Source organism: Callionymus lyra, chromosome 3, assembly GCF_982586985.1.
Source record: "Callionymus lyra chromosome 3, fCalLyr1.hap1.1, whole genome shotgun sequence".
NCBI classification, from domain to species: Eukaryota; Metazoa; Chordata; class Actinopteri; order Syngnathiformes; family Callionymidae; genus Callionymus; species Callionymus lyra.
This window is the reverse complement of record NC_141820.1, coordinates 39297412-39324088: the sequence shown is the minus strand read 5'-3', so window position 1 is coordinate 39324088 and position 26677 is coordinate 39297412. Positions and strand designations below refer to the sequence as shown.

At 38.0% G+C, this 26677-nt stretch overlaps 1 protein-coding gene across 2 annotated transcripts in view; it reads left to right on the top strand.

Moving 5' to 3' along the window:
• Positions 1-24047, top strand: part of runx1t1 (RUNX1 partner transcriptional co-repressor 1) — a 44947-nt gene extending 20900 nt beyond the window's left edge. Inside the window, exons 2-11 of one of the 2 annotated variants that reach the window (XM_087787926.1) lie at positions 2975-3112; positions 6737-6978; positions 9679-9768; positions 12184-12365; positions 14672-14934; positions 15324-15412; positions 16834-17029; positions 17300-17368; positions 20030-20262; positions 20671-24047. In XM_087787926.1, coding sequence (XP_087644052.1) covers positions 2975-3112; positions 6737-6978; positions 9679-9768; positions 12184-12365; positions 14672-14934; positions 15324-15412; positions 16834-17029; positions 17300-17368; positions 20030-20262; positions 20671-20988 — 1820 coding nt within the window. In that variant the 3' untranslated portion in view covers positions 20989-24047. Of the gene's footprint in view, positions 1-2974; positions 3113-6736; positions 6979-9678; positions 9769-12183; positions 12366-14671; positions 14935-15323; positions 15422-16833; positions 17030-17299; positions 17369-20029; positions 20263-20670 lie in introns of both variants that reach the window. The other variant, XM_087787924.1, reaches the window with a different exon arrangement.
• Positions 24048-26677: the final 2630 nt, after the last annotated feature.

The following is a 26677-nucleotide window of genomic DNA, read 5'->3' as shown; positions in this document are numbered from 1 at the left end:
ACAACTTTCACTTTGTATCAGTTGAGGTTTCAATGAACTTCAGGGACATATAAAGCACAGTTTATAGCGGAGATTATTGCTAAAGTAACAGAATATCACACAGACAACAACATGAAAAAGCTGATCAGATATCAACAAATGATATAGAGAAGAAAGTGAAGTCCTTACATAATCTTTTCTGATATCATGAGTTATGTGGCAGGGGTTGTGCACCTCGAATGCTCAAACCCCTGAAGATTCTCAAAATCGCTTGAGATGCGTAAGTCTCTTTAAATTATAGTCAAATATATCTTTGTTTTATTAAGTGAAAGAAGAATAGCCAGCTCTTCTGCTTCTGCGGCAGACTGAAGGTGTCCATCGTCCTTGACAGAACATTGTGTTCCATACAGTTCGCCAGCTGATATCACGTCCTCTTCTGAGGGTTTTGCATAAGCACTTTTGTGATCCTTTGTATAAGTTATAGTAACATGGTAGTGACCTCACCAGGACTAAAGTCGATTTTTGCACCTAACACTTGTTAATTTTTGTAACTAAATTACTCACTAAATTCACAGACGTTTTTCTTCCATGAATTCCATAAGGCTTACCTGGTAAAATTGAAGATGAACCTGAAGACATTAAACGGCATAATAGGTCTCCTTCTAAATATTGCTATGGGTGTGTGATCACATGACTGTGAAAAAAACAAAACAGCATGCCTTATTATTATTATTGATTATAATTGCTCAAATTACAACCAACGTTTGATTTGGGATCCTTGCCAACATGTGTATGAGAGAATCAAAACACATTTAGTGTCTCATCTGTCTTTTTATTGCTAATGGATTCCCACAGATAACTGTCCAGATCTTCAATCCATTAACTCACGAACCACACCACTTCTGAGAAGTCATAAAGTGAGTAAGGAAAAGTCAAAGCACTAATCACCCCTTTCCATTAAAGCGCTGCACATCAATATTTGTCTTGTCGTGAAGGAGAATCCATCTACAGCCACAAGGCTACAGCCTCCATCTAAATGTACTGGCTGTACAGTAACAGAGTTGATAGATGGACCATAGATTCCTCTTAAAGTAATTCATCACTTTGTACAGATGTATTACTTTTGTGGAATTGGCTGGTTAACATTCCTGGAGTTGCCTTGTTGATGTTAGAAATATTCTATTTATTGTGTTTATGTGTTTATATTTGTACGCAGAAAATGGACAACAGTTTTAACTACTTAACCTCAGTCATGTGACTTATTTATTGTACAGCCCAAAGAACTTTTGATGTGGCTGCACTTATAGATATTGAAGTGGCACCGATATTAATCTTAGTAAGAGCAAGCATTTGATGCTAATGAAGCGATTCCTCTCACATTCTTCATGAAATGTCTCAATTCATTCATCTCATGGTAGCACTTACAAGCTTTGCCTGGTGGATTTGGGTTGAAAAACCAAAATGTGTCTGAGATGTCTCAGAACTCTTTCTTCTGCAAAACATCTGTAATAAACCCGGCTCTGAAATTGTAAATTAAGTCAAATTAAAGTATTATAAAAACATTTATTTTAGTTTATATACTTTATGTATCATTACTTACTTACATTACTTTTCATTTTTAAATCTGCTCCCATCTCCATCAGTCTTTTTTCTCACCTATATTGAACTTTTTTTCAATTTTTTCAAAGGAAAGGAAGAAACTTTTCTGAGCTTCAGGATTCATTGTGAGATCATTAGTCGCTATTCTAGTAAAACACTTTCACACAGCTGTTTATATACTTTCCAGAGACAAGTACACAGACATAGTGTGTTTGTGTGACGTGGACTGGTAATGGTTATAGAAGGGTGGGGGGTGGCACAGATGGTTGAGAGATTGAGACTGAATCTCACTGCAGATTGTTGTCCTCTCCTGGGTGTCTGTCTTTCCATCTGTGCTTTCCCCTTCACTCATTATTCATATCCAAGCCTGACCATATGCAGCAATGTCATTTTCACAAGACGTATCACATCCAGTCCAAGCCTGCTGGGTGTCCCCAACTTCCATTACTTTTGGTTAAACTAAAAAGGCCAAAACCTTGAAAAATAATTAGTGCTGTTGACTTGTTTCTTTAAGTCTGTCAAATTAGTCCTAAACTGTCATGTTATTTATCTGAAAAACAATATGATTAGCATTCACCGACCTGCAACAAAACCAACAAAATAATACCTCACAGATGGAGCCTGGTTTCAACAAAAAAAGTAATTTTTAGACTTTTAAAGAATACACCTGGCAGAATATGTTGAGTTATTTGAAGCTCATGTCAGCCGGAGCAGCTGGAGTTACCAGCCCACACTTGCATGAGGTTAACAGCCAGGAAGCGCAGCAAATAACCCAAAAACTGATTGATTGAAATAAATCACCATCATTTCTCAGTGGTATAAGACACTGTGTCCTGCCAACGGATCTCTCACTTGGAGCCTCGCTATGTGCCACTCGGATGTAAATTGTGGACAAACACACTTACACTCATGACTTAAAAAGAAGATATGCTTCTCTTTATTAAAAACCAATCTACCTGTAAGATTGTAGTTTAATATATATTATTAGTTATACATACAATGCAACAGACTTATGATAGTATCCTTTTTTCATTATAAATTAATAGAAAGGTAGACACTTAACATTGACTCTATCCTTTATTACTTGACATTATTTAATTTTGGCGATGCTTTGAGATACAGTACTTTGTTTGTCCTTTTAACTGGATGGTTCATGCATTGTGTTTTTATTTTAAGAAATGTTTTTGTACCAATTTTAATGGACTTAATGGTTCTTCTTCTCAAGGTCATGTAGCCAGTAGCACTCATCGTAAGCAAATTAAAACATTTTTACAGCCAACCAGTCCATCTTTGATGGGTATCAGTGATTGGCAGTGATCTGCTCTTATGGCTGATTGATAGTATTGTGATAGGAGCCTTCCTAATCTTAATGTGATGTTTCTCATCTTTCGTTTAGATCGCACTGGGAAGCGCTTCACCATGCCCGATTCACCTGCGGATGTCAAGACACAGTCCAGGTTGACTCCTCCTACCATGCCACCACCGCCCACCATACAAGGAGCTCCTCGCAACACCTCCTACACCCCGACCACATGTTTGTATTGTAAATTATTTTACCCATACTTGCTTGTGTCATCAAATCTTTTGTGGTCAAAACCGCTCTTTTATACAGTGAAGTAAAATCGGTGACCCCAAACTCACACCAACTACTCAACTGATTTGGCCTTTAGAAAAAAAACAGAGGCCGTTGAAGTGATGCATTGATGCACGCGACAGATAATGAAGTAATGTAATGATTAAAAAGCTAAATAACATGGAAATGCTCTTTTAATTTGTAAATTTACCTGATGTGTCGAAATTATCCTTTCAGCACCGGTGCAGCCAACTGACACAAGTAGATTAGAAACCTATCCTAACTGAGGCATTACTACTGGTCTGGTCTTTGTGCCCACAAGTGTATTCAAGTTTGAGTTAATAGAAGCACATGTTTTGCAAAGAAGTGCAAGGTGACTTTAAAGTGAGCAGGAGAAAACATGGAAATAAAACATATTTGATAGATAATAAATGTATCAAACATGAGCTGTAAATCGAAATAAGAAAACTGTAATATTAATGAGTTTGAAACTAGCAGCAACTTGTTATTAGGGGCAGGTGGTGCATTGCCCATCCTTTGATGAAAAATAATAATCAATTTGTTATCATTTAAATTATATTATACGTAATAGAATTTAAGTAGGCCTTTTGCATGACAGTTTTGTAATTACTATTAACGTTATTGTTCAGTGTCTTCTTATTACCTCAACCTTATGTACATCCTAAATAACACAAGCATGCTGGCAGAGGGAGAAAGCACTCAGCTTGTTTTCTTACAGCTGTGACAATTTGAAATTTTCTTCAGTTCTTTCTTTTTGCCTCTTTATTTCATGCAAGCACTCACATTTCACAATTAACTTCAGGGGGCTTTAGTCCTGAATGGGAGGAGAGCACCTAACTCACCCCGATTATGATGCTTCAAGGTTTTAACAAAGCTTTGATTTCCACCCAATGTAATTGTATCTGCTTGACTCTCACAATATCGCTTGCTATTGTTGATGTTTTGTCCTTCAAAATTATTTACATTTTTTATAGGGCTTATTCTATGGAATTTGTGTCTTGTCTGATCATTGATGTTTTCTCACTCATGACTAAATATAAAGTAAATAAAAATGTTGCATTTTTATACACCCTGTTCTACAGTTTTTCAAATTTCAAAAAACACTTCACACTCTCAAATTCACATTTCACATCCTCAGGTCGAGAGTCACGCAATCTTTTCATCAACCAACAGTAGGAGAATCATTCTGCAGATACAGTACAGGTTCAAAAACCAAAAAAAAAGACACTTTATATCCGACTACTTTCCGATTAAACTTGAATCAGAATACTTTAGAGAAACTCAAATCTGAGCTCTTTGCAACAAGTTGCGAAAAGAAACCATTGAATGCACATTACACACATTTAGTGTTACTGACTATTAAGAGCAAGAAATGTGCTTTAACTTCTTTCGTAATCAATGCCGTAAACTCCACAACTCACAACATTTCATGCATATACAAGCTGACACAATCCCGCCACAATGATTCAGTATGACTCATCTTTCCACAGTAAGAACCTAAATATTTAAGCTAACCTTTATATTTGTGGTCTTCAGTCATCACATTGTTGTTTCTTTTTACAGAACCTTGGAGTTTGTTTCATGGCTGGTTGTGTAAATGTGGAACTGTAAACTATTATCTGGTGGTTATTCATTTCTACCACGCAAATTTTTGATGGCTAACATTTTAATTTTGATTTGAGAATCAAAATTTTTAAACTACTTCTAGGCATCAAGGAAGCATAAACACAACACTTTTGTTTTGGCTACCATGTTTTTATGAGATCTCTGCCTAAATGTGTGATAGTGAGCACGTCTCCTTTGTCGAGATAACCACCCCAACCTGAAAGGTGTGACATAACAAGATTCTGATTAGACAGCATGGTTATTGCACAGGCACAGGGGAGTTCCAGGAAAGCAATCAGTATCTGGTGTGACCAACATTTGCCTGACACATCTCCTTCGCATACAGTTGATCGTTTTTTATTGATTGTTGCCTTTGGAATGTTGGCCCACTCCTCTTTAATGGCTGTGCCAAGTTGCTGGACATCAGCAGGATCTGGACCACACTGTCCTATACGCCAATCCAGAGCAATCTAAATCATCTCAAAACGTATTCATTTAATTCTGTTTGTTTTTATGCTTGACTGTATAAATTTCATGCAAGGTGTCCTTGAGCACCGTTGAAAGGCGCATCTAAAGAAATGAATTATTGTAAAACTGTATCTCTGTGCATTCACGATGCCATCAATAAATTGCATGTGTTCTTCGTCCACAACATACTCCTGCCCATACCATAACCCCACCGCCACCGTGGGCCACTTGATCAACAATATTGAAATCAGAGAACCACTCACCCACTAGACACCTAGTCTCAAATCACATACGTGCGTACTCAAACTTAGTATTTATAGTTCATAAGTGTCTCAATTCTTAGTGTAAGAATTTGTCATATATATATATATATATATATATATATATATATATACATATATGTATATATATATATATACATATACATATATATGTATATATATATTTGAGACACAGCACTGGATTCTTCCGTGAACAGAACGCCTCTCCAACATACCAGACACTATCAAATGTGAGCATTTGCCCACTCAAATCAGTTATGGCGACAAACTGGAGTCAGGTCAAGACCCTGATGAGGACGACAAATATGCTGATGAGCTTTCCAGAAACGGTTTCTGACAGTTTATGCAGAAATTATTTGGTTATGCAAACCGATTGCTGCAGCAACTGTCCGAGGGGCTGGTACACGAACTTGGAGGTGAACATGCTGGATGTGGAGGTCCTGTGCTGGTGTGGTTACACGTGGTCTGCGGATGTGAGGCTGGTTTGATGTATACTTTGAAATTCTTTGAATGACTAATCAGTATCTTGATATGTCACACATAAGGGGATGGATCCTCTCGGCAAAAGAAAAAGTGCTAGCACTAGCACACATTTATGTTGTGACCCTGGTCTAGAAAGGCGCTTTACAAATAACATTTACTTTACTTACTTTACTATTTAAACGGACTTGTGAACAATGTTTGAGAGAAATTGTTATTGTGTGTGTGTAGAACATGTTTTAGATCGTAGAGTTCATCTCATAAAAAACATGAGAAAAAGTGTTGTTAATATTTTTGTTCAGTGTGTCAAAATAGAAAAAATACTCAGTGCTGCTTCAGTTCTTTATATAATTTGCCTTTTTTTCAAAGGGGCATGGATTATTTAAAACATAAACACATAAGTGGAATTGGCTTCATAAAATGACCCTGATACCTATATAAATTGATTCCAAAATGTACCTTTCTCCATTTAAACAATTGTGTTGAGATTCTGGCTTTCTAAAAAATAATAGCACTATGAACCACAAAAGGTTAAACCATCACATTTCCTGATAAAAGCGATTCATTTTTTTTATCCTGGGGTTTATATTTCTATTTTAATCCCCCAGAGAATAACTTTAAGGTCATCACTTGATTGATTGATCGATTGATGATTTATATAGAAGATGCACCGTGCAACTAAACCAAGTCAAAAATGCAGATGAAGAACATTTTTCTGTTTCCGCTTTAGTGACCAACGGCAGCAACCACTCGCCTACAGCACTAAATGGTGCTCCATCACCTCCTAATGGTTACAGCAACGGTCCAAGCTCCTCTTCCTCGTCCTCAATGGCCAACCAGCAGCTTCCCCCGGCATGTGGCGCCCGGCAGCTTAGCAAACTGAAGCGTTTCCTCACAACTCTACAACAGTTTGGCAACGACATCTCACCGGAAATTGGCGAGAGAGTGCGCACACTTGTCCTGGGACTGGTGGTGAGTTATCCATCAATTGTATCCTACTGTCTTATTTTATTTCAAGCTACAAAAAACACACATTTTCAATATATATAGTGGGGCAAAAAAGTATTTAGTCAGCCACCGATTGTGCAAGTTCTCCCACTTAAAATGATGACAGAGGTCTGTAATTTTCATCATAGGTACACTTCAACTGTGAGAGACAGAAAAAAAAAATCCAGGAATCCACATTGTAGGATTTTTAAAGAATTTATTTGTAAATTATGGTGGAAAATAAGTATTTGGTCACTTCAAACAAGGAAGATCTCTGGCTCTCACAGACCTGTAACTTCTTCTTTAAGAAGCTCTTCTGTCCTCCACTCCTTACCTGTATTAATGGCACCTGTTTGAAGTCGTTATCTGTATAAAAGACACCTGTCCACAGCCTCAAACAGTCAGACTCCAAACACCACTATGGCCAAGACCAAAGAGCTGTCGAAGGACACCAGGAAAAGAATTGTAGACCTGCACCAGACTGGGAAGACTGAATCTACAATAGGCAAGCAGCTTTGTGTGAAAAAATCAACTGTGGGAGCAATTATCAGAAAATGGAAGACATACAAGACCACTGATAATCTCCCTCGATCTGGGGCTCCACGCAAGATCTCATCCCGTGGGGTCAAAATGATCATGAGAACGGTGAGCAAAAATCCCAGAACCACACGGGGGGACCTGGTGAATGACCTGCAGAGAGCTGGGACCAAAGTAACAAAAGTTACCATCAGTAACACACTACAACGACAGGGAATCAAATCCTGCCAGACGTGTCCCCCTGCTTAAGCCAATGCATGTCCAGACCCGTCTGAAGTTTGCCAGAGGGCACGTGGATGATACAGCAGAGGATTTGGAGAATGTCATGTGGTCAGATGAAACCAAAGTAGAACTTTTTGGTATAAACTCAACTCGTCGTGTTTGGAGGATGAAGAATACTGAGTTGCATCCCAAGAACACCATACCTGCTGTGAAGCATGGGGGTGGAAACATCATGCTTTGGGGCTGTTTTTCTGCTAAGGGGACAGGACGACTGATCCGTGTTAAGGAAAGAATGAATGGGGCCATGTATCGTGAGATTTTGAGCCAAAACCTCCTTCCATCAGTGAGAGCTTTGAAGATGAAACGTGGCTGGGTCTTCCAGCATGACAATGATCCCAAACACACCGCCCGGGCAACGAAGGAGTGGCTCCGTAAGAAGCATTTGAAAGTCCTGGAGTGGCCTAGCCAGTCTCCAGACCTCAACCCCATAGAAAATCTGTGGAGGGAGTTGAAAGTCTGTGTTGCTCGGCGACAGCCCCAAAACATCACTGCTCTCGAGAAGATCTGCATGGAGGAATGGGCCAAAATACCAGCTACTGTGTGTGCAAACCTGGTAAAGACATATAGTAATCGTTTGACCTCTGTTATTGCCAACAAAGGTTATATTACAAAGTATTGAGTTTAATTTTTGTTATTGACCAAATACTTATTTTCCACCATAATTTACAAATAAATTCTTTAAAAATCCTACAATGTGAATTCCTGGATTTTTTTTTCACATTCTGTCTCTCACATTTGAAGTGTACCTATGATTAATAGAATGAAATGAAATGAAATTACAGACCTCTGTCATTATTTTAAGTGGGAGAACTTACTAAACTGACTAAATACTTTTTTGCCCCACTGTATATATTTTTTTATAAAAACCCATTCAAAGGTGTGTTGACAGGAACCTACTTCCTTCTCGTTGTGAGCCTCTTATACGTACTCTAATACAAACCTCACGTTGCTGATAATACCCGCATTGAGAAAGAAAACAAAAGTAGAAAGTCTTTTTTTCTGCTAATAACAAAATATAAGCACAACAAGCACCACACCATAGTTGTTTTCTCACTGTGTTATTATTACTTTAATAGCGACCCCGAATCCCTTCTCGCGTTCTCGTGACTTCTTTCTCCAGGCTCACTGAGAGATCAACACTGTTAATTAGTAAGATTTGTACTGGGTTGAGAGAGAGGAAGACTCTGGAGGTTTTACTAGCTGTCAAGAAACAATACCAACACAATCTGGGAAAACAGATGTGAGGCTGAATGTAACAAACTCTAGGTCTGGGATGGAGCAATGTGTGGAAACAATATCTCTTTGTCTGCTTTTCATTATACTACTTAGATTGATTGTTATTTTAAGGATTCCTTTTTACTAAACAAAGCAAAAAAAATGAAAAAAGGGTAAGAAGTTTTCTGTTTGACCACGGCGTCGACCACAACTCAACAACGTAGCTAGGATATAATACAGCTGGCTTGACATTTGCCAAGGGGCTGAGAAGAAGTATTTAGTCGCAAGGAAGTCTTTCTTGACAATATTTGTAGCATATTTTTAAACCAGGTATGAAACAACTGGTATTGGAATTTAAAGATTATTGTATGGAATTTACAGCAGGACTTACAAAAATGCAATGTTCCAGAGTTGCTCACGTCAACAGTGTCAGTTTACTTGATGCAACATTTACATGTTGGTTGTGGTGAAACAAAAATGAGTCAGTTATTAAACGACTCATTCCACTGCCGTTGAACACTCATCTGCTTCCTATTAAAAACTCCACAAATTGAGTGGAGGCCGGCAGAGAACTTAGCGTCCAATACGTAATATTATCACTTAATGTTTCCCATATGGACTCATGTGCTCTCTGTTTGTGATCTTGTACAGAATTCCACACTCACCATCGAGGAATTCCACTCCAAGCTACAAGAAGCTACCAACTTCCCTCTGCGGCCTTTTGTCATTCCCTTCCTAAAGGTAGGATTATACTACTAGAAAATATGGGATTCAATAAAACTTGGAATAGTTTCTGTTGCTTTACATGAAAAAGCATTGCAAATAAATGTGTCAGCGGCTTCTTCAACATATTGCTCATGTCCCAGACATCCCATCATAAGTTTTCATGTAATTACCACAGCATTTATTGTATTTTTTGTCTTTGTCGACGTTCCTATCTAAGATTTTCTGGTATACCATCCTCCCTTTCCTCTTCATCTCCTGCCATATGGTGGGTGCATCATCAGGGTGGCTGGGCAATCTAAGATGCAACTTTTCTTTTCTTCCCTTCCTTCGCTGCATCTTAGTCTCTCTTTCCCCAGTCTAATTTTAGTGTTTTCCCACTGAGGGGTCTTAAATGCCAGCCACCATATGGCAGCACAGAGCAGTTGGAGATGTGGGAGGACTATAATAGGTACATAAGCCCAGCTGCAACAATGTGCACCAGGAGTTTCCATTTTGCTAATGTAAGATAACGGTGGCACTCGTGAAACTCATTGTTTTTACATATTGTTTTGTTTTAACATAATTCTATCCTATTTTGACGGCCACATGTGTAACACAAGTCACGTGTGTATTATGCCTCGATGAGTGTTCTGAGATACTTACATTTGCACACACAGATTTCCAGAAAGGCATCTATTACAAAAATGAATTGCTCTCTACAATTATGATTATATGAATTATTTTGATTATTATCTTTGCTAGGTCTGGCTGCTCTACATTTATTATGTGGTAGAAATGAAAAGAAGGGAAATGTCAATCTGAAGATGAATGATGATCCAATGGCATGCAATTCTTGACTCCAGCTATTTGTAGCAAATAGGATGACCTCTAATAAATGTAATATGGGTTCATCAAGGTCAAAGCAATCTTTTTCAGACTTTCTCTCTTGGAGACTAATAACAATCATAAACTATTAACACCACCTCTAGATAAGAGGTGAAGAAAACAAACAGCTGAGGGGTCTGAGAAACTGGGTTGCGTTAGACTGGAGAAGAAATTTGAAGCAATAAGAGAATTATTTTGATAGGATTTGAGGTATCAAGAAATAAAAATCAGGAGGGTAAAAATGTATGATGGCTTCTCTTAAATCTATCAGCAAAATAGCCGCTGCTGTTATTCTGACCCAGAGTGATGCAATGCTTTCATTTCCTTGCTGGAATAACGCATCCCATCACAGCCCTTTGAAGTTAATGTTGGCATACCTGCACAGCCCGACGACTCAAAACAAGAAAGTCAACCAGTAACTGCAATCAGGTCTGAAAAATAAATGCTTTTTGTCATTAATCTCTGTTCTGTGCAGAGCTCAAACATAGTTTGATTTTCACAAATCCCACTTCAAACATTTGTTGGTACTATGACTCATATAAAAACAGTTCAAATCTTGGATTCTCTATCACAGGATTGCAAATATGAGGAAATAATAAGCAAGTAAAAGCACATGTATGGGTAATTATCAATATAAATGTATGGAAATATAATCTCCTAGACAATTCCAATTGTTTATTAGTCACCCCCAAGCAAATACTAAACATTATATAATGGTTTAAAAATGTTGCCCATAGCATCATAATTGTAATTCCAAACCACAGACAGGCCTCCACCATTTGCAGGTCATATTTGGTTGAATTAAAATAAATTGAAAATATTCATGTATTTCTTATTAACCTAGTTTTATATAATGGTTAATTAAAATGATAGTATATTTTTTTATTTCTATCTAATACGTAAGTCAAAGAGATGGCGATAGAAAATTTCCCGTTGATGTCACACATACAAACGCTCATTTTTTGTTTTCGAAAAGAAGGGCCTGTTTGTATGAACCTTTAAGTGCAAATAATTTTGTTTTAGCATTGGCAGTCCAGCTCTTCACATAACCTATTTGTACAATGAGCTGCCACACAATGGTAGCTGAACTGCTTGTTATTGACAACACATGAATGTGTAATAATAGAACGTCTCAGGATTTTACGTAGTGCAACACAGACAGATATGTTATTCACTTCTAAATAGTGATTCCCTTATTTAGAGTGGAAATTAAGATATTCTGCACAGTTTCGACATGGTCTCACATACCCTGACCACTAAAAAGAGCAAATAAATCAGATCAAATTTTCACAAACAACGAAATATAAAATAAGAGTAAAATAAACCCCAAACACGAATTTATAGTAAGAATGGAGAAAACACTCCATGCTACATGCTGTGTACATTGTTTCCGTGACCACAAGTGAGTTTTACCAGTTATGTGTTCATATGCTGATTCCCTAAAGATGAAGATTGTAAACATATGTCCGACCTTAACTCGGAATGTGTTTTAAACATTTTGCACAGTATTAAATACTAAACTATATTGACACACAAGTTTCTTTAATCCTTCCAATCTTGTTGCAGGCAAATCTTCCTCTTCTTCAGAGAGAACTCCTTCACTGTGCCAGGTTAGCCAAGCAGAATCCAGCTCAATATCTGGCCCAGCATGAGCAGTTGCTGCTGGACACCAGCACCACCTCCCCTGTGGACTCCTCTGAACTCATGCTGGATGTCAATGACAATGGCAAGAGACGGACACCAGACAGGTCAGTGTGTTATAAAAAAAAAACGTATCAATGAAATTATAAAAACTGAGTTTGATTTAAGTGAAATACTTTTCTCATCTGAAGTGATGGCTGTGCCTCATTCAATATTTTCACAGTCCTTAAAAAAGGTAGAGAAAGTCTGAATCAGTTTTTTGCCAAAAATACATTTTGGTCATGTTTCTTTCATTCACTAACACCATTGTGGACCAAGCCTTTACAATGTGTTTGTTTGTTTATACAAATTCCTATAATAATGTTTTCTATGTCACTGGATAAACAGCAAAATCTAAAATCCCGAGAAATGCTTACCTCGGTTGTTGTGTCTCACATTCCTGTACCTGAGTATAACAAACCACCGCGAGCACACATCCAGAGTAAAGCATTAAATGACTTTTAGTAAGTAATTTACACAGACGAATACTCAGATACTGAGACCTGATGAAGCCTAAAGGAAAGAATTGTACTATATATTCATTAAACGGTTAATAAAAATGTTATTGACCTTTGTTTTGGAAGTGTGCTCTAGTTTAGTGTAGTGTCTTTCACTAGACACAACACTTCTGGAAAATGTTGATTAAGACGGAGAAGAAAACTTTCTTCTCTGCTGTGGAACAAAACTTAAGAATGTGTGATTTATAATTCCCGGCAACGTTGTGCCCAAGCTGTTGGAAAGACAGACCTTTGTTTCTGCTTTATCTTCTGCAAAAATGTGTTCTGTGTGTGCACAGCATAGGTATGTGTGTCTCCGTACCAAGACAAAGGAGAGTGTATGTCGATGTGAAAGTGCACACCGCTTGTGTGTCTTGGGAGATGAGCTGATAACACATACAGATGAGCAGCATCAATAAGGCTATCTAAGCACCTTTGCTTTCTGCTTACCTCTGCTCTGCATCTCAGTATGTAAGGGCCAGTGTGGAATCATTTGAATCAATCTTAATCACTGAATAGAAAAGGGAATGAACTACATGCACTTTTACAACTAAAACTAAAGATTGTTCATAACAAGAAGAAAGGGATGTTTCTCAACAAATCAAAAGGTCTATTGAGGTTGTGAAACACAAGAAAAAATTGGTGATATAAGGCTGCACACATCAGCATGCAGTTACTTCACAGTTCCAACTCATATTTTTACTTTGTATCAACAGTTTCATTGTGCATACTTAAATGTCTGTAAGAATATGGTGAACATGTGTTTCCTCTGGCGTCACCAGATATTAGATATCGTAGAAACACTGGTGTAGATGCATGAGTTCAACGAAAACCCTGAGAGACGGAGAGATTGTGTGAAAAGAGCATATGGAGAGCTGTGCTTGAGCGCTAGGATCCCATAAAAACAGCTCATTAGGAAGTTCAATCTGTTCATCACAGAGAGACGGGAGAACAGTAGAGCAAGAGAGGGAACTGAGGAGTGAGGAAAACTGAAGGATTGTGTGCAAGGTGGAATCTTGAAGTGCTGAAAGTGTAAGCACACCAAAACATGTGGGTCATTAGATGTTTACAAAAATCCAGGTGGCCATGAATCCCTGAGAGGCAGGTCTTCTGCAGAATCCTCTATTTGTCCAAGGAGACAATGTTTCTGCACATGTTTTCAGCATTTTCAAAGATACGTCATTCATCTTGTGGTGAGGAAGTTAGTTGTTTGGTTTGATCGTGTTATTCAGTTTGTCACCTTTTTTCAGGGACCCGCTTTTAACAGAAATGCGAAGCATGTTGTTTAAAGGCTGTCGCTGTCTTGAATTTAAATTAATTACTGTAAGTGCAATGAGTGACATTTACAAAAGAGTTCAAACATCTTTTTTTAAAAGAAGTCTTGATTGGAAGCTTTTCCTTTTTTGCACATCCTTAAGGCGTAGAGAATAGAGAAGTAATCATTTACCCACATGTTGAAATCCTCTTTTTTTTTTACAGATTACATCATAAAGCACAGGTGTGTGTCAGTCTGCTAGTTACATGGAAAAATAACTTATCAGTCTTGCTTAATTGTTGCTGTTCTTGTAAAATATAAAAATGTTTCTTTAAATTGGAATTGAACACTTGTTTTAATAGTTTTATTCATAACCATTTAACTATTGTAGGGGAGAATACACTGCAAGAATGGCTTCTTAAAGAAACAAAAACTCATTATAATTTTAAGTCTTACTAAGTCTTAAATATGTTTTCCTTATCTTGATTCATGAGTCTATTGTTGTTTGTCATAAATGCAACTGCAGCTCCTTCAACTGATATATGCATTTTTGCACACCACATGGTCATGTAATGAAAAAAAGTGTTGATGATGGAATACCAAATTCCACTTTGTGTTTCAGAACCAAAGAGAATGGCTTGGAGAGAGACGGTTCTCTGCACACAGATGTTCACCCCAGTAAGCGGCCCTGCACAATGAGCCCTGCCACACGTTTCAGCCCGTCGAATGGCATATCTTACCAACCCAACAGCCTCCCACATTCCGGTCAGATCCCCCCTCAGCACTACAGGTTGGATGACATGGCCATTGCACATCACTACCGGGACACCTACAGACACCCAACATCCAACCACCGCGAGATAAGAGAGAGAACACGACCAATTGGTGAGGGCAGGTTGTTTAAAATTTAAGGGATGCAGTGATGGAATTCCTGTGTGGTTGCCAAGCGTTTTCTAAAAGATTAAGAACTAGAGTGTTACTGCAGTTGCATCATTTTATCATCATTTCTGCTGCCCCTCTGTTCTTTAATACCACTTAGATCAATTCACGAGTCATTACAATGATCACATATTGTCAGGCAAACTCTGACGCAAGTCTGCACGGAAAATACGCATCTTTTCATTATTAGCAAGTGAACTAGGCTTGTGTTTTGAATGTGTCATGCCAAAGACATCCTTGTAAATAAGGAGACAGAATAATTTTCACAGGAAATGAATGTTTTTGCAAGTAATAATGCAAACTTTAGTACACTGACATGCATGTCTGTCTTAAAGGCTTGCATCCAACAAACAGACCCGAAGAAGTGATCGACCACCGGCTGACAGACAGAGAGTGGGCTGAGGAATGGAAGCACCTTGACCATGTAAGAAAAGTAATAACAATTTTTATATTTCTACACCAAATAATGTTGTCTATTTGTAATTCCATGATAGAATTATTTTAGATAAGATATACATCATAAATGTTTTCCCTACATTCACTGCTTAAATGTTTCATAAAATCATTGTTTACATCTTTATACATTTTCCCTTTCAGTACCCTTAATATGTTTTTATTATTTCATTTGTGTTGTTTATCATTCACATATAGCCAATATACATAAGTAATGAAGGTGTCATTGTAGGTAAAGATGGAACATAAAGAGCAGTCATGTTTTTAAAGGCCAGCTGGGGCTTCTGAAGACTACACACTTGCTTGACGTCTTCATTAGAACTTCCACCCCTAATTTTATAAATGTAATTACGCAAACTACTGAGGCAAGTGCTAGGTAAAGCCTTGACTCTAGTCATCAAGTCAAGTATGTCAAACATGCAACTGAACTGTAAAGGAAAAGGATTGGCAGTAACTATATAAGATAGATTGGACGATGTCGATGGCTTATGTCTATGTTGTTGAGTTATGGAGGTACCAATGCAGAGCCCCGATAAAGTTGTTTCATCCAGGTAGTTAAAGACCACATTTGCCAGGAAAGATTCATGAAGAATTCCAAAAAGCTCTAGGTGTTGGCTGCTTGGCTGACAACCTTTTAAATATTACATTGAAGTCTGGGATTTTGCCAAAGGATTGGCAGAACATTATGGAAGCTTTGCTTTCCAAAAAGGATTGATGGAAAATTAAACTTTCAACTAAAATATGTTGTATTATATAGCATATCTCATAACTACTTCAAAGCTCATGGATAAAAAGATGTGAAGAATACTTTAGTTTAACTGCAGATGATAATAATCTGGACCTATAATGTCAAGTGTAAAGTTACATCGACCCCAAAGTTTTTGTTGGCTTTACATTGCCTGTGATCCTGTGGTCATCAATCCTGTCCTTGGTATTAAAATGCATATTTCCAAACATGTCAACATGTTACTAACATTTCTTGTTAAAATACTGTGGTTACATTAACTTTTTGATTGAATGCCAAACAGCAAATTGACAAAAGGTGTTTCGGTGTTTTCATTTAGTTTTTCATCTTCATTATATAATACTGTAAATTTACTCTTAATTATTTTAATTTCTCTTGCTTTTGTTGATTAAACTCTTTTATCAATATCAAAAATGGGTCAAGGCATCAGATAAGCCCACTGTTTTTTCTCTCCCTGCATTGTTTCAATATATATAGTGTTTTTATTGTTGTATTATTTTAAACTGTGCAAAATAAAAAGTCCGCAAAATAAGCATTTGATCAGTATATCAGTGCAATGTTTCAAAAAAAAAAAATTTCAATAAAAAAATTGAACAATCAAATAAATAATGCAAGTACTCAGAACTGTCTTCTCTCTGTCTTTCAAGCTATTAAACTGCATCATGGATATGGTAGAGAAGACGAGGCGCTCATTGACAGTGCTGCGGCGTTGTCAGGAAGCTGATCGTGAGGAGCTCAACTACTGGATTCGGCGCTATAGTGACGCAGAAGAGCTGAAAAAAGGAACAATTAGTGGGCAGGCGAGGCAGCAGAGCCCTGCAGCACAGGAGAGCGCTACACCAGGTAGAGCAATGAAAATGTATTGCTGTTTGGATTCCGGAAAGTGCACCTTATTTAGGCTATTAGGCCCTAATATATCTACCCATCCATCCACTCATCCTTTACAGAGATGATATGCATTTACCTTAAATGTGTTGTTATAATTATTTATATGCAAGGTATTGCAGGCTGTAACAGCTGCTACAAAGGCGTGTTATACCAGACAAACAAATTATCTAAAATGTCTGCGCTTGAATTTGTTAAGCAACATTTCATTCCTCTGTGTCACACTAGAAATCCACAGGGAACTACTGCAGCGACCGGTGTCTGGCTACGTCCCTGAGGAAATCTGGAAGAAAGCTGGTAAGAATCAAACCCTAGTATTGCATTAAGGCTTGTGTCACTCTCTTTTCTAAAATATCTGCAGATTTTTAAGACATTACGTTGAAAGGAAACTAAATACATTTTTATAAAAAAAATAAAAAAGGAGCCCACTTGTAAAAACATTCTCATCCCACTGTCAACTGTGACCTCTTGAATATAAGCAGACATTGAAGCAATAACATTAAACCTTGAGACACTTGTTCAGATTCCAAGCATGATGTCAGATCATAAATAATTTCACTTTGCTGGTCAAATTTGGGACATAATTAAATCTAGTTCAAAATGAAAGTAAGTAAGTAAGTAATGGTTATTTCTAAAGCGCCTTTCTAGACCAGGGTCACAGAGTGCTTTAACAATCAAAAACAATACACAGTTAAAATTATTTACTATTAAAGGCCAAGGAGCAACAGCCTGGAAGGATTTCTCTACTCTGGTAGCGTGTGCGCGGAATCATCAGTAGATTCTATTAGATCTAAGATCCCAAGCTGGAGTGTAAGTTCACTCCAACTGAGCCCCAGAGGCTGAACAGCTTAGTCAATTGTTTGCTAGAAATCAAAAAATGGTGTGAAAACACTTTACAGCTAAATGTGGACCAAACTGAAACTCTGGTTGTTGTTCCTGATGATAAGGTTACAGGGTTGAGTCAGTACTTGGGTGACTTAGGTCAGTCTATCAAACTGAGCCTAAGAAACCTGGGTGTTGTATTTTATAAAGACATGTCTCTAGTTCAACACTGCAGAAAACTGACTGAAACTGTTTCCTTCAACTGAGAAAAATCTCTAAATTTAGGAAAATGTTGTCGGAACATGATCTGGCGCTATACAAATAAAAATGACTTACTTACTTACTTACTGATGTAATGAGGAGCCTGACCATGAATAGCTCTGAAAGTAAGAACCAGAATTTTAAAATTCATCCTGAAAGAAACTGGCAGCCAGTGAAGAGTTTTAAGGATCGGAGAAATGCGAGTTCTTCTACTAGAGCGGGTCAGAATTCTTGTTTTGTATTAACTGCAGGCGAGACAGCTCCTTCTTGTTTTAACACGAAAATAAACTGTTAAAAAACTCTTAAGGAGAAAACAAAAACGTATGGATTATAAGCTCCAGATCTTGTTGTGACATTATTTTCCTAAATGATGCACTAAAAATAAAAATAAAATGTCTGCTTGGCAATGCTGTATCCTGACCAGAGGAGGAGGGTTCTAGTTTTAGGTGCCCTGATGAGCTACTGCAGATGATGTACTGATGTACATTCTCCTCATACAAATGTTAATCCATGTTACATGGATTATAACAAAGTTTGAAATTAGTTAGTTCTTGATGTGGAAGGAGATCTTCGTGACTGGTTCACGAAGAAAAGGATGGAGAGCGAATATAAACATTTAAAGCCATGGTCAGCCTAGAGACCTTTAAGACACAGGGCAACGACCTGCCTCTGCTGGGCCATGTTTTTTAGTTTTTTTTAAGAACTGCTCTAAAAAGGCAGAGAAATCATAATGGGAAATGTCCATGTGAATCAAACCACATGTTCAAAAATAGTTATTCAAAAGTATTCATACAATTTTCTTCCTTCTCCTTGTAGGCATGATAAACCATAAAACATGTGGATTGAGTGTCAGTATCTGTTTGCTATATGAGATATTTCCACGTTTGAATGGATAACCAACTGATGCATTCAGCGGATAATCACACAAGGAAAATATACAACAGTTTCCTGTTGTGAAAGGAAAAATGCACTGATTTAAAGTAAAGTTTGCTGTGAATGTAGATGGTGCTCCTAAGAACTGCAAAAAATATGGTATACCTTGAGAAGGCATTTTCCTTATTTTAATTGAAAAGAAAGTTAAGTTGAAAAAAAAATATTTGCTTCACACAGTGCTGGGAAATGCTGTTTTTTCTCTCTTTGAGCCTTTACACCTGAGCAGCATGGGTACAGACTAATTTCAACGTGACCCGAGGCAGATTGTAAAATAGCAACGTAGCACAATGGTGAACAGAAATGAATAACTGGATTTGAAATGGGCAAAATGTTTACAGTTGGTGATAAATATTCAAGTGCCTTGAAAAGTGTCCTACTGCTTTCCCACTTCCTTGCTCTGCGTGGGCCTCTGGGATCACAATGGAAATGCATAATTTAAATATAAATTGCCTTATTTGCATACTCAATTAGTCAAGTTTCTTGAGGCAAACAAAAGGCCTCCCTTTTTTGTTTTGACATTTGTTTTGAATTTGACTGCTTAACATCCAGACAAAAAGGTTTTCTCTAAAAAAAGGTTTTAAATAACACACGTCAGAGTGCCAGAAGTGTTTTTGAGTCATTATGTGGGATTATTCTTGTTTTGAATATTTTTTTAAATAGGATTTCCTTCAAAGCAACTTGTTCTGCCTTACCGACACAATTTGAGTTTGCCATTTGACACATCTGCTGGTGGAACAAGTGGATAAGATGATGCAAATGTATGAAGCATATACTGACACAAAAGAACAGTTTCATTACAAAAAATAATGAACAAGATGGTGTTTGCTGCACAGGCTGTTTTTCCTCAGTAAGAAAGAGTGAGATAACTTTTTTTTGCATATTTGTTCTTTTAGGTTGTTAACTGTCCATAAGCAGAGTAATTCACTGAACACTTGGTTGCAGGTCCGGGAGGGTTGACTTCCTCTGTGTCCACACTCTTTCCGGAAGAGGCTGTGAATGAGGTGAAGCGACAGGCCATGTCTGAGCTGCAGAAGGCAGTGTCCGAGGCGGAGCGAAAAGCTCTGGAGATGATTAGCAGCGAGCGAGCTAAGATGGAACGCACTGTGGCCGAGGCAAAGCGGCAGGCTGCCGAGGACGCGCTTTCTATAATTAACCAGCAGGAGGACTCAAGTGAGGTGAGACATCAACACACACTGGTCGATTGTTTTTAGATCTGGCTAATTCAATAAAGTTTGCCATATTTTTTTTACTGGCAGTTCGCATGATGATGGCTGGTGGTTTCAAACTTTGGTGGCTTGAACTACACAAGTCGCTTTCAGTCATCGATAATCAAATTTATCACATGTGTTTTAGCGGGCTTGTAGTCTGTGAGATGAGCTCGTGATTACTTCTGTGACGTAACATTTAAGACATTTCTAGCATGTCCTTTATTATGTTATCCCACAATGCATAGTAAGAATGTGGAGACAGGCTTGGCCCACGGTGACCCTGTGGCCCTGGGAAGGACTTAAGTAATAATATAAAATATTCTATAATGAATTATTATCTGTTAGTCAATGATGTGTTCTTTTTTTTTTTGCCAGAGTTGCTGGAACTGTGGTCGTAAAGCGAGCGAGACCTGCAGCGGCTGCAACACAGCTCGCTACTGCGGCTCGTTCTGCCAGCACAAGGACTGGGAGAAGCACCACCATGTCTGCGGTCAGACCCTGCAGACACAGCAGCAGCAGGTCAGCCAGCAACAAAGTGGTGTTCCGGGGCTGGAGACTCCTGCGCCGATCAGCTCCTCGGCCTGTACCCCTAGCAGCACAGGGAGTCCCGCTGCGACCCCACCTGCTGCGACAACCTGTTCTTCCACGCCCAGCACCCCGTCCTCTTCTGCCATGGATACGACGCCACGCTGAGAGAAGCAGGCTGAACAGCCAAAACAAACAGCATGACTGTCTTCATTGCCTTGTAAAACTGAGCTGACATGGCCAACGATGGATCATAAAACGTGGCACGTGTCTATCTCACAGCTCGGTCGGAGAAGGAAGTCCGTAGACAGGTCATATTGACCAAGTGTGACTTCATAGGAACACCGATATTCTTTGTTTTTAATTAATTAATTTAAATAAGAATACCACTTGTTTGTTGTTCAATTGTCTGTTTGTTGTTGTTGTTGTACGTTGTTAATGTCGTTGTCATTTTTTTCCTGTTTTAGTTATAGAGACAGGGCAGAGAAAGACAAAATACAAAAGGGACCAGACAAAATGCCTTTTTCATGCTCATTATAATCCAGGGCAAGGCAGCATAGAAACTCCTGAATGGTATAATCATTTCTAAATGACATAACAATTGCCAATACATCTATACCCACCAGTTTCATATTTGACAAATCTGACATAAAGTTGGTCATGCTCTTCTTTTCCTTTTTACAAAATACAGTGTAATGTGAATGCAGGCCCATTTAGATCACCCCTCATATGTGCCAATACCTGATCAATTTGATTAAGTTTAATATTTAAAACAAATGTTCTGAAACCGATATGAAACTGAGAATTCTATGACGAACACCATGAGATGGGCAGATGTTGAGCAGATTGGTAGCAGAGCCAGCTGTTATGCCAGTGTTATTTCCTCCTCACTTGTGATATCCAGGTCAGTGGGCCGGGAAATACTGCTCCAACCTCCTTTGGGACAAAAGCTGAAGATCCCTCAAAGATTATATAACTACAGTTTGAGGAGCACGATTTGCTTCGACACAGCCATGAAAATGAAAGTGCTTCATCATCTACAGTAAGATTGTCCAATCTCAAGGACAGCAGACACTTCAAGACTGGCACATATTGTGCCACTTTTTTATGCCCTTTTTTATTTATGTGCAAAGACTAGAGTAGTGTGGTGTTAACTATTATTTATTGTTCTTGGAACTTTTTAAAGCTGCCATGTCATCTCTGTCATTTCTGTCCACAATTACAAAAAAGAATCTTTCTGTCTGAGCTGCTTTTCTATTCCCTTTGGCGTATGGGATCACTGCTACTAGTTTCTGTCCCCTCAAGAAGACTGAAGCATGAGGCACCACATGGACTAACTCGGAGAAAAGCATGTTGTGCTAAATGGTAACTTGGAGGGGACACACATTATTGTATTTGCACTGTCACAGATGTTGTTTTGGCATGCTTTTTCCAGCATTGTGTTGTTAAAGAGAACATATTTCAACAATTTTGTAGGTAGCAATAGTCTGTTAATTTATTTCAAAGTGAATTTGCTAATATTTCTCATGTCCTCTCCTTCTCTGCATTATAGTGACGGTGTTTATTCTTCCTGAATAGTTACAGTCAGTGCATGCACATGAGACATTTGTTCAATATTTTTTAAATAACAGATAAATGGTAACAAAAAAACAAGTAACAACAAACTTTCCAAATGCAGAGGTGAAAACTCCAATTTGACAGCTTTAACAACAGAACACACCAGATAACAAAAGTGTTAACACCAGACACACTCGAAACAGCCAAAGACTGACTGACACCAAGGACCAAATTTTAATTTTAAACTGTTTACAGTTAGTCTTTTTTTTCTGTGTAAATAATTGTTCATTATAACCTGCTATAGAATCAGCAAGTCACACTGATCTCACAGCATCTCACTATGAAAATATTCAAGTTAATGCAAACAATTTGTTCATTCCAACTGGAGCAATAATATACAATATAAGACATGTTTCAGTCTCAAGTTAGTTCTGAGCTGGTTCTAAAGTCCTGTGGTTTTAAAAAGGTTAATAGACTTGTTTTACATTAGAGTTGGCCGACATTATTACATGAAGTTATTTGTATCAATTGGATAATAATGACAAGATAAGTCAATAAAATTGTCCTGCTGAGTAAAATATGCAAATCTCTAGCCAATGACATTCCAACATTCTATTATGTGTCATGATTCATCTTCAACATGTTTTTCTCTCATATTTGCCTCAACAATTGTCAGCTAAATGTTGCAACACATTTAACTTAAAACTGAAGAGACATCAACGGCCCTGATCCCGTTGCATAGCTGATGAGACCACCTTAGTGATTTATTTATATATACATATATATATATATATATATATATATATATATATATAGCAGCAGCAAGTCACATCTGAAGAAGCTACATTAATTGAGACTCTTTAAGAACACAAACTGTGGCCCCAAGACTTTAAATGTGAGTCAACTTATTGACTGAGGACAGAAACCGACAACCAATTTGTTTTTGTCATTCTTAGAGTTGTTACGTGACTGTAGCTGTTTGCTGTGTTAGCTTGTCAAAACACTCAAATCGCAGACGTCTGCTGGTCTGTTCAGTCAGTCCGATTTCACTGTTTTTCTCAATGTTGTTGCTGTAAAGAAAGGGTATTCGGGGGAAAACGGTCAACATTGGAAGGTTACAGCTGACAGCTTATCACCGTTAATACCCCAATGCTATAAAGACACTGTTTTTCATATTTCGACAGCCACTTTTGTTTGCTTTGTGGCTGCTTTACATGATCACACTTTGCTCCTTAGATGCATCCACACTATTGTGTTCTATAACAGAATATAGATGTGTCAGTATGTATAAATGATCTCAATTCAAAAGCTGAATGGCCAAATCTTTGTCAATAATCATGTAATATTGTTTTACGTAGATGCAAGGGAGGTTATAAATGTTCACAATGATAGTGTGGATGCAGCCTAAGTGGTTCAAAAGCTGGTAACAAATGGTTTTAACACAAGCCTATCAGACCCGAACAAACAGTTAGTGTTTATACAAAAAAAAAAAAACTGTGTTCTTTAGATGACTATTTTGTCTCTTTTTCCCACCTCAGTTTTGCTACACATTCCTCAGTAGCAAACAAGTCTCACTCTACCTCTTACAGCACGATAAGAGCACCAGTCCCAGTGCTGATACTGGTCTAGTCGAAACCAAATGGGTACACGCGAACAGGAAAAAATAAAAACCCAAAGTCAAAGCTCATGCAGCTGTGAAACCATATCACTACTTGGTAACAATGCAGACCTCATAGATAAATACTACATAAAAAAACTAATTATAACCAGATTTTTTTTGCGCATATGTTAAAAATGTGGTAAATTTAGTTTACATTTTTGAACTAAAAATCTTTTTTGCCTCTTATCTTACTGTATTACCTTTTTTGTTTTGTCCTGGATATATGCTTAAGTATCTCATCGAATTAGATAAGTACAAGGGCAGAGTTATACATATGACAGGTCTTCTAAAAGAAAGAAAAGCTTAGGCATGCCGGCTTTTCCTAAGAGACAAAGGTTTTTTTTACTTTTCTTCAAGGTATGGCAGGGATAAAGAAGAGTTTGACTTTGGGACATTTTGTGTTTGTTCACTTTATAAATTAATTGTGACAAAATGATTATTTGAAGTTGTTGTGCAATACTTTATTGAAACCTAATAACCACAAGTTAGTGGGTGAAATTGAGCGGTCTTTCCATCGCTTAGTCCACTGAAAAGCTTTCCAGTTTGCTATGTCAGAAATGTGGTTTCATATCAATCTGTTTCCTTTTTTATTATTTGCGGGCTATAAATAATGGTTTGTCAGTCTGTGAAACTTTGCAGTATAATTCTGGTATTGATGTTCTCTTTACAGTGTAATAAATATGTTAATACCTGTTTTGTTGAGATTGTTGTTTCTTACAACCCTATCTAAGATGGTAAAAAAACAAAGCCAGTGTCCCAACCTTATCGAAGAATACCACCCAATCAAAATTGATCAAAGAGGTCAGAGAGCACATATCATAGCTACTGAAAAGGGTGATTCAAGAAAGTACAAGCTCCTATGCATCACCAGTTGTTCTGGTACTCAAATGTGTGTGGATTACCAGAAGCTCAATTCTAAAACTAGGCAGGATGTTTTTCCACTTCCTAGGATGGATGAAAGCCTTGATGCATTGTGCGGTGCTACGTTTTTTTCCACCATTGATTTGGCTAGTGGGTACCATCAAGTAGCATTAAAGAGGGGATAGGGTAAAGACTGCTTTTACCACCCTATTTGGCTTGTACAAGAATGTGCCGATGCCCTTCGGATTGTGTAACGTGCCCGCAACGTTCCAACATCTGATGCAGGCCAGTATGAACTTAGAACTTAGAAGCTTTCAAGAACTAGATCAGACACTTAGGGTTCTAATCAAATTTTTGGACGAGGGGTAAAATTGCTGAAGCAGTGGTCGCGACTGGTGTTGAAAGATGGTATCTTGTACCGTGAGGTTGAAGATGTGCACAGTGGGAAAGTGTGCCAAATGTTGTTGCCTGCTTGCCCTAAAGAATGAGTCCTAAAAAGTGTTCATGACAGAATAGGACATCAAGGTATAGAGCGAACACTCAGTTTATTAAAAAAAATAGTTTTTTTTGGAGCCGGATGCATCGGGATGTTGAACAGTGGATTAAGCAATGCGAAAAGTGTGCCATGGCTAGAATGCCACATCCAAAGATCCAAGAAGATCTTAAGCCATTTCTTGCTCCTCGTCCACTTGAGGTTGTGGCGGTTGACTACACAATACGATAATAATAATATAATAAGAGTGGTTCTCAAAATATGGTGTTCCTGAAAGATTGCATTCCGATCAAGGACAGAACTTGGAGAGTGCAGTAATCTCTGAGTGTAAATTGTATGGGGTCAAGAAAACCTGAACCACACCGCATCACCCGCATGGAAATCTCCAGTGTGAAAGATTTAACAGGACGTTACACGACCTCCTGCAAACCCTTCCTCCTGAGAAAAAAGTAAACATTTTTAAGAGGCTGTGTATGAGTATAATGTGACACCCCACTCTATTCCCCATATTACTTGCTTTTGGGATTTCATCTGCATCTTCCAATTGATCACTTGCTCGGCTAGCAGAAGGAAGATGGTGAAATGCCAGACTGGTTGGTTATTCACCAGCAGCAGCTGCAAGATGCACGACTCTGGTAATACTGCTAGCAGGAGAGAAAGCTGTACAGAGGGCTAAATGGCAACCAGTGTTCTGCCCACCCATGGATGTGGGACAGCATGTCTATCTCAGATACAGACCTCTAGGGAGGAATACAATCCAATACTCCTGTACGGCGTACATTTTAGGACATCGTCGTCAGGTATCAGACTAAGGTGACAGACCAAACAGCTTCAGAAAAACATCCGTCAGACTAAACGGCCTCAGACGTCACATCGAAGTTTCTCAGGCTTCAAAATAAAAGTCACCAGACAAAACGACATCAGATGGCATCTGGAAAAAAAATAAACGTACCGTTTTGTTGCGAATGAAACCGGACATGCACTTGATAAAGATCTGATATTAGACAAAACGACATCAAATAGAATCTAGAAAAAAAATAAACATTCCATTTAATTTCAAATGAAACCAGAAATGAATGTAATAACGATAATAGACAAAACTAAATCAGATAGCACCTGGAAAGAAGCGTAACTATTTAAACCGGATTCCCGAAATGCACGTGACGTCACTGATTTAAACTACGGTCCGAGATTTTAAATATATATACAGTATTTGCTTTGGATACAAGTAAGGTAAGTTGATTGTATTGTGTGTTTTATTGTATTACGCGATTTTATTATGAAGC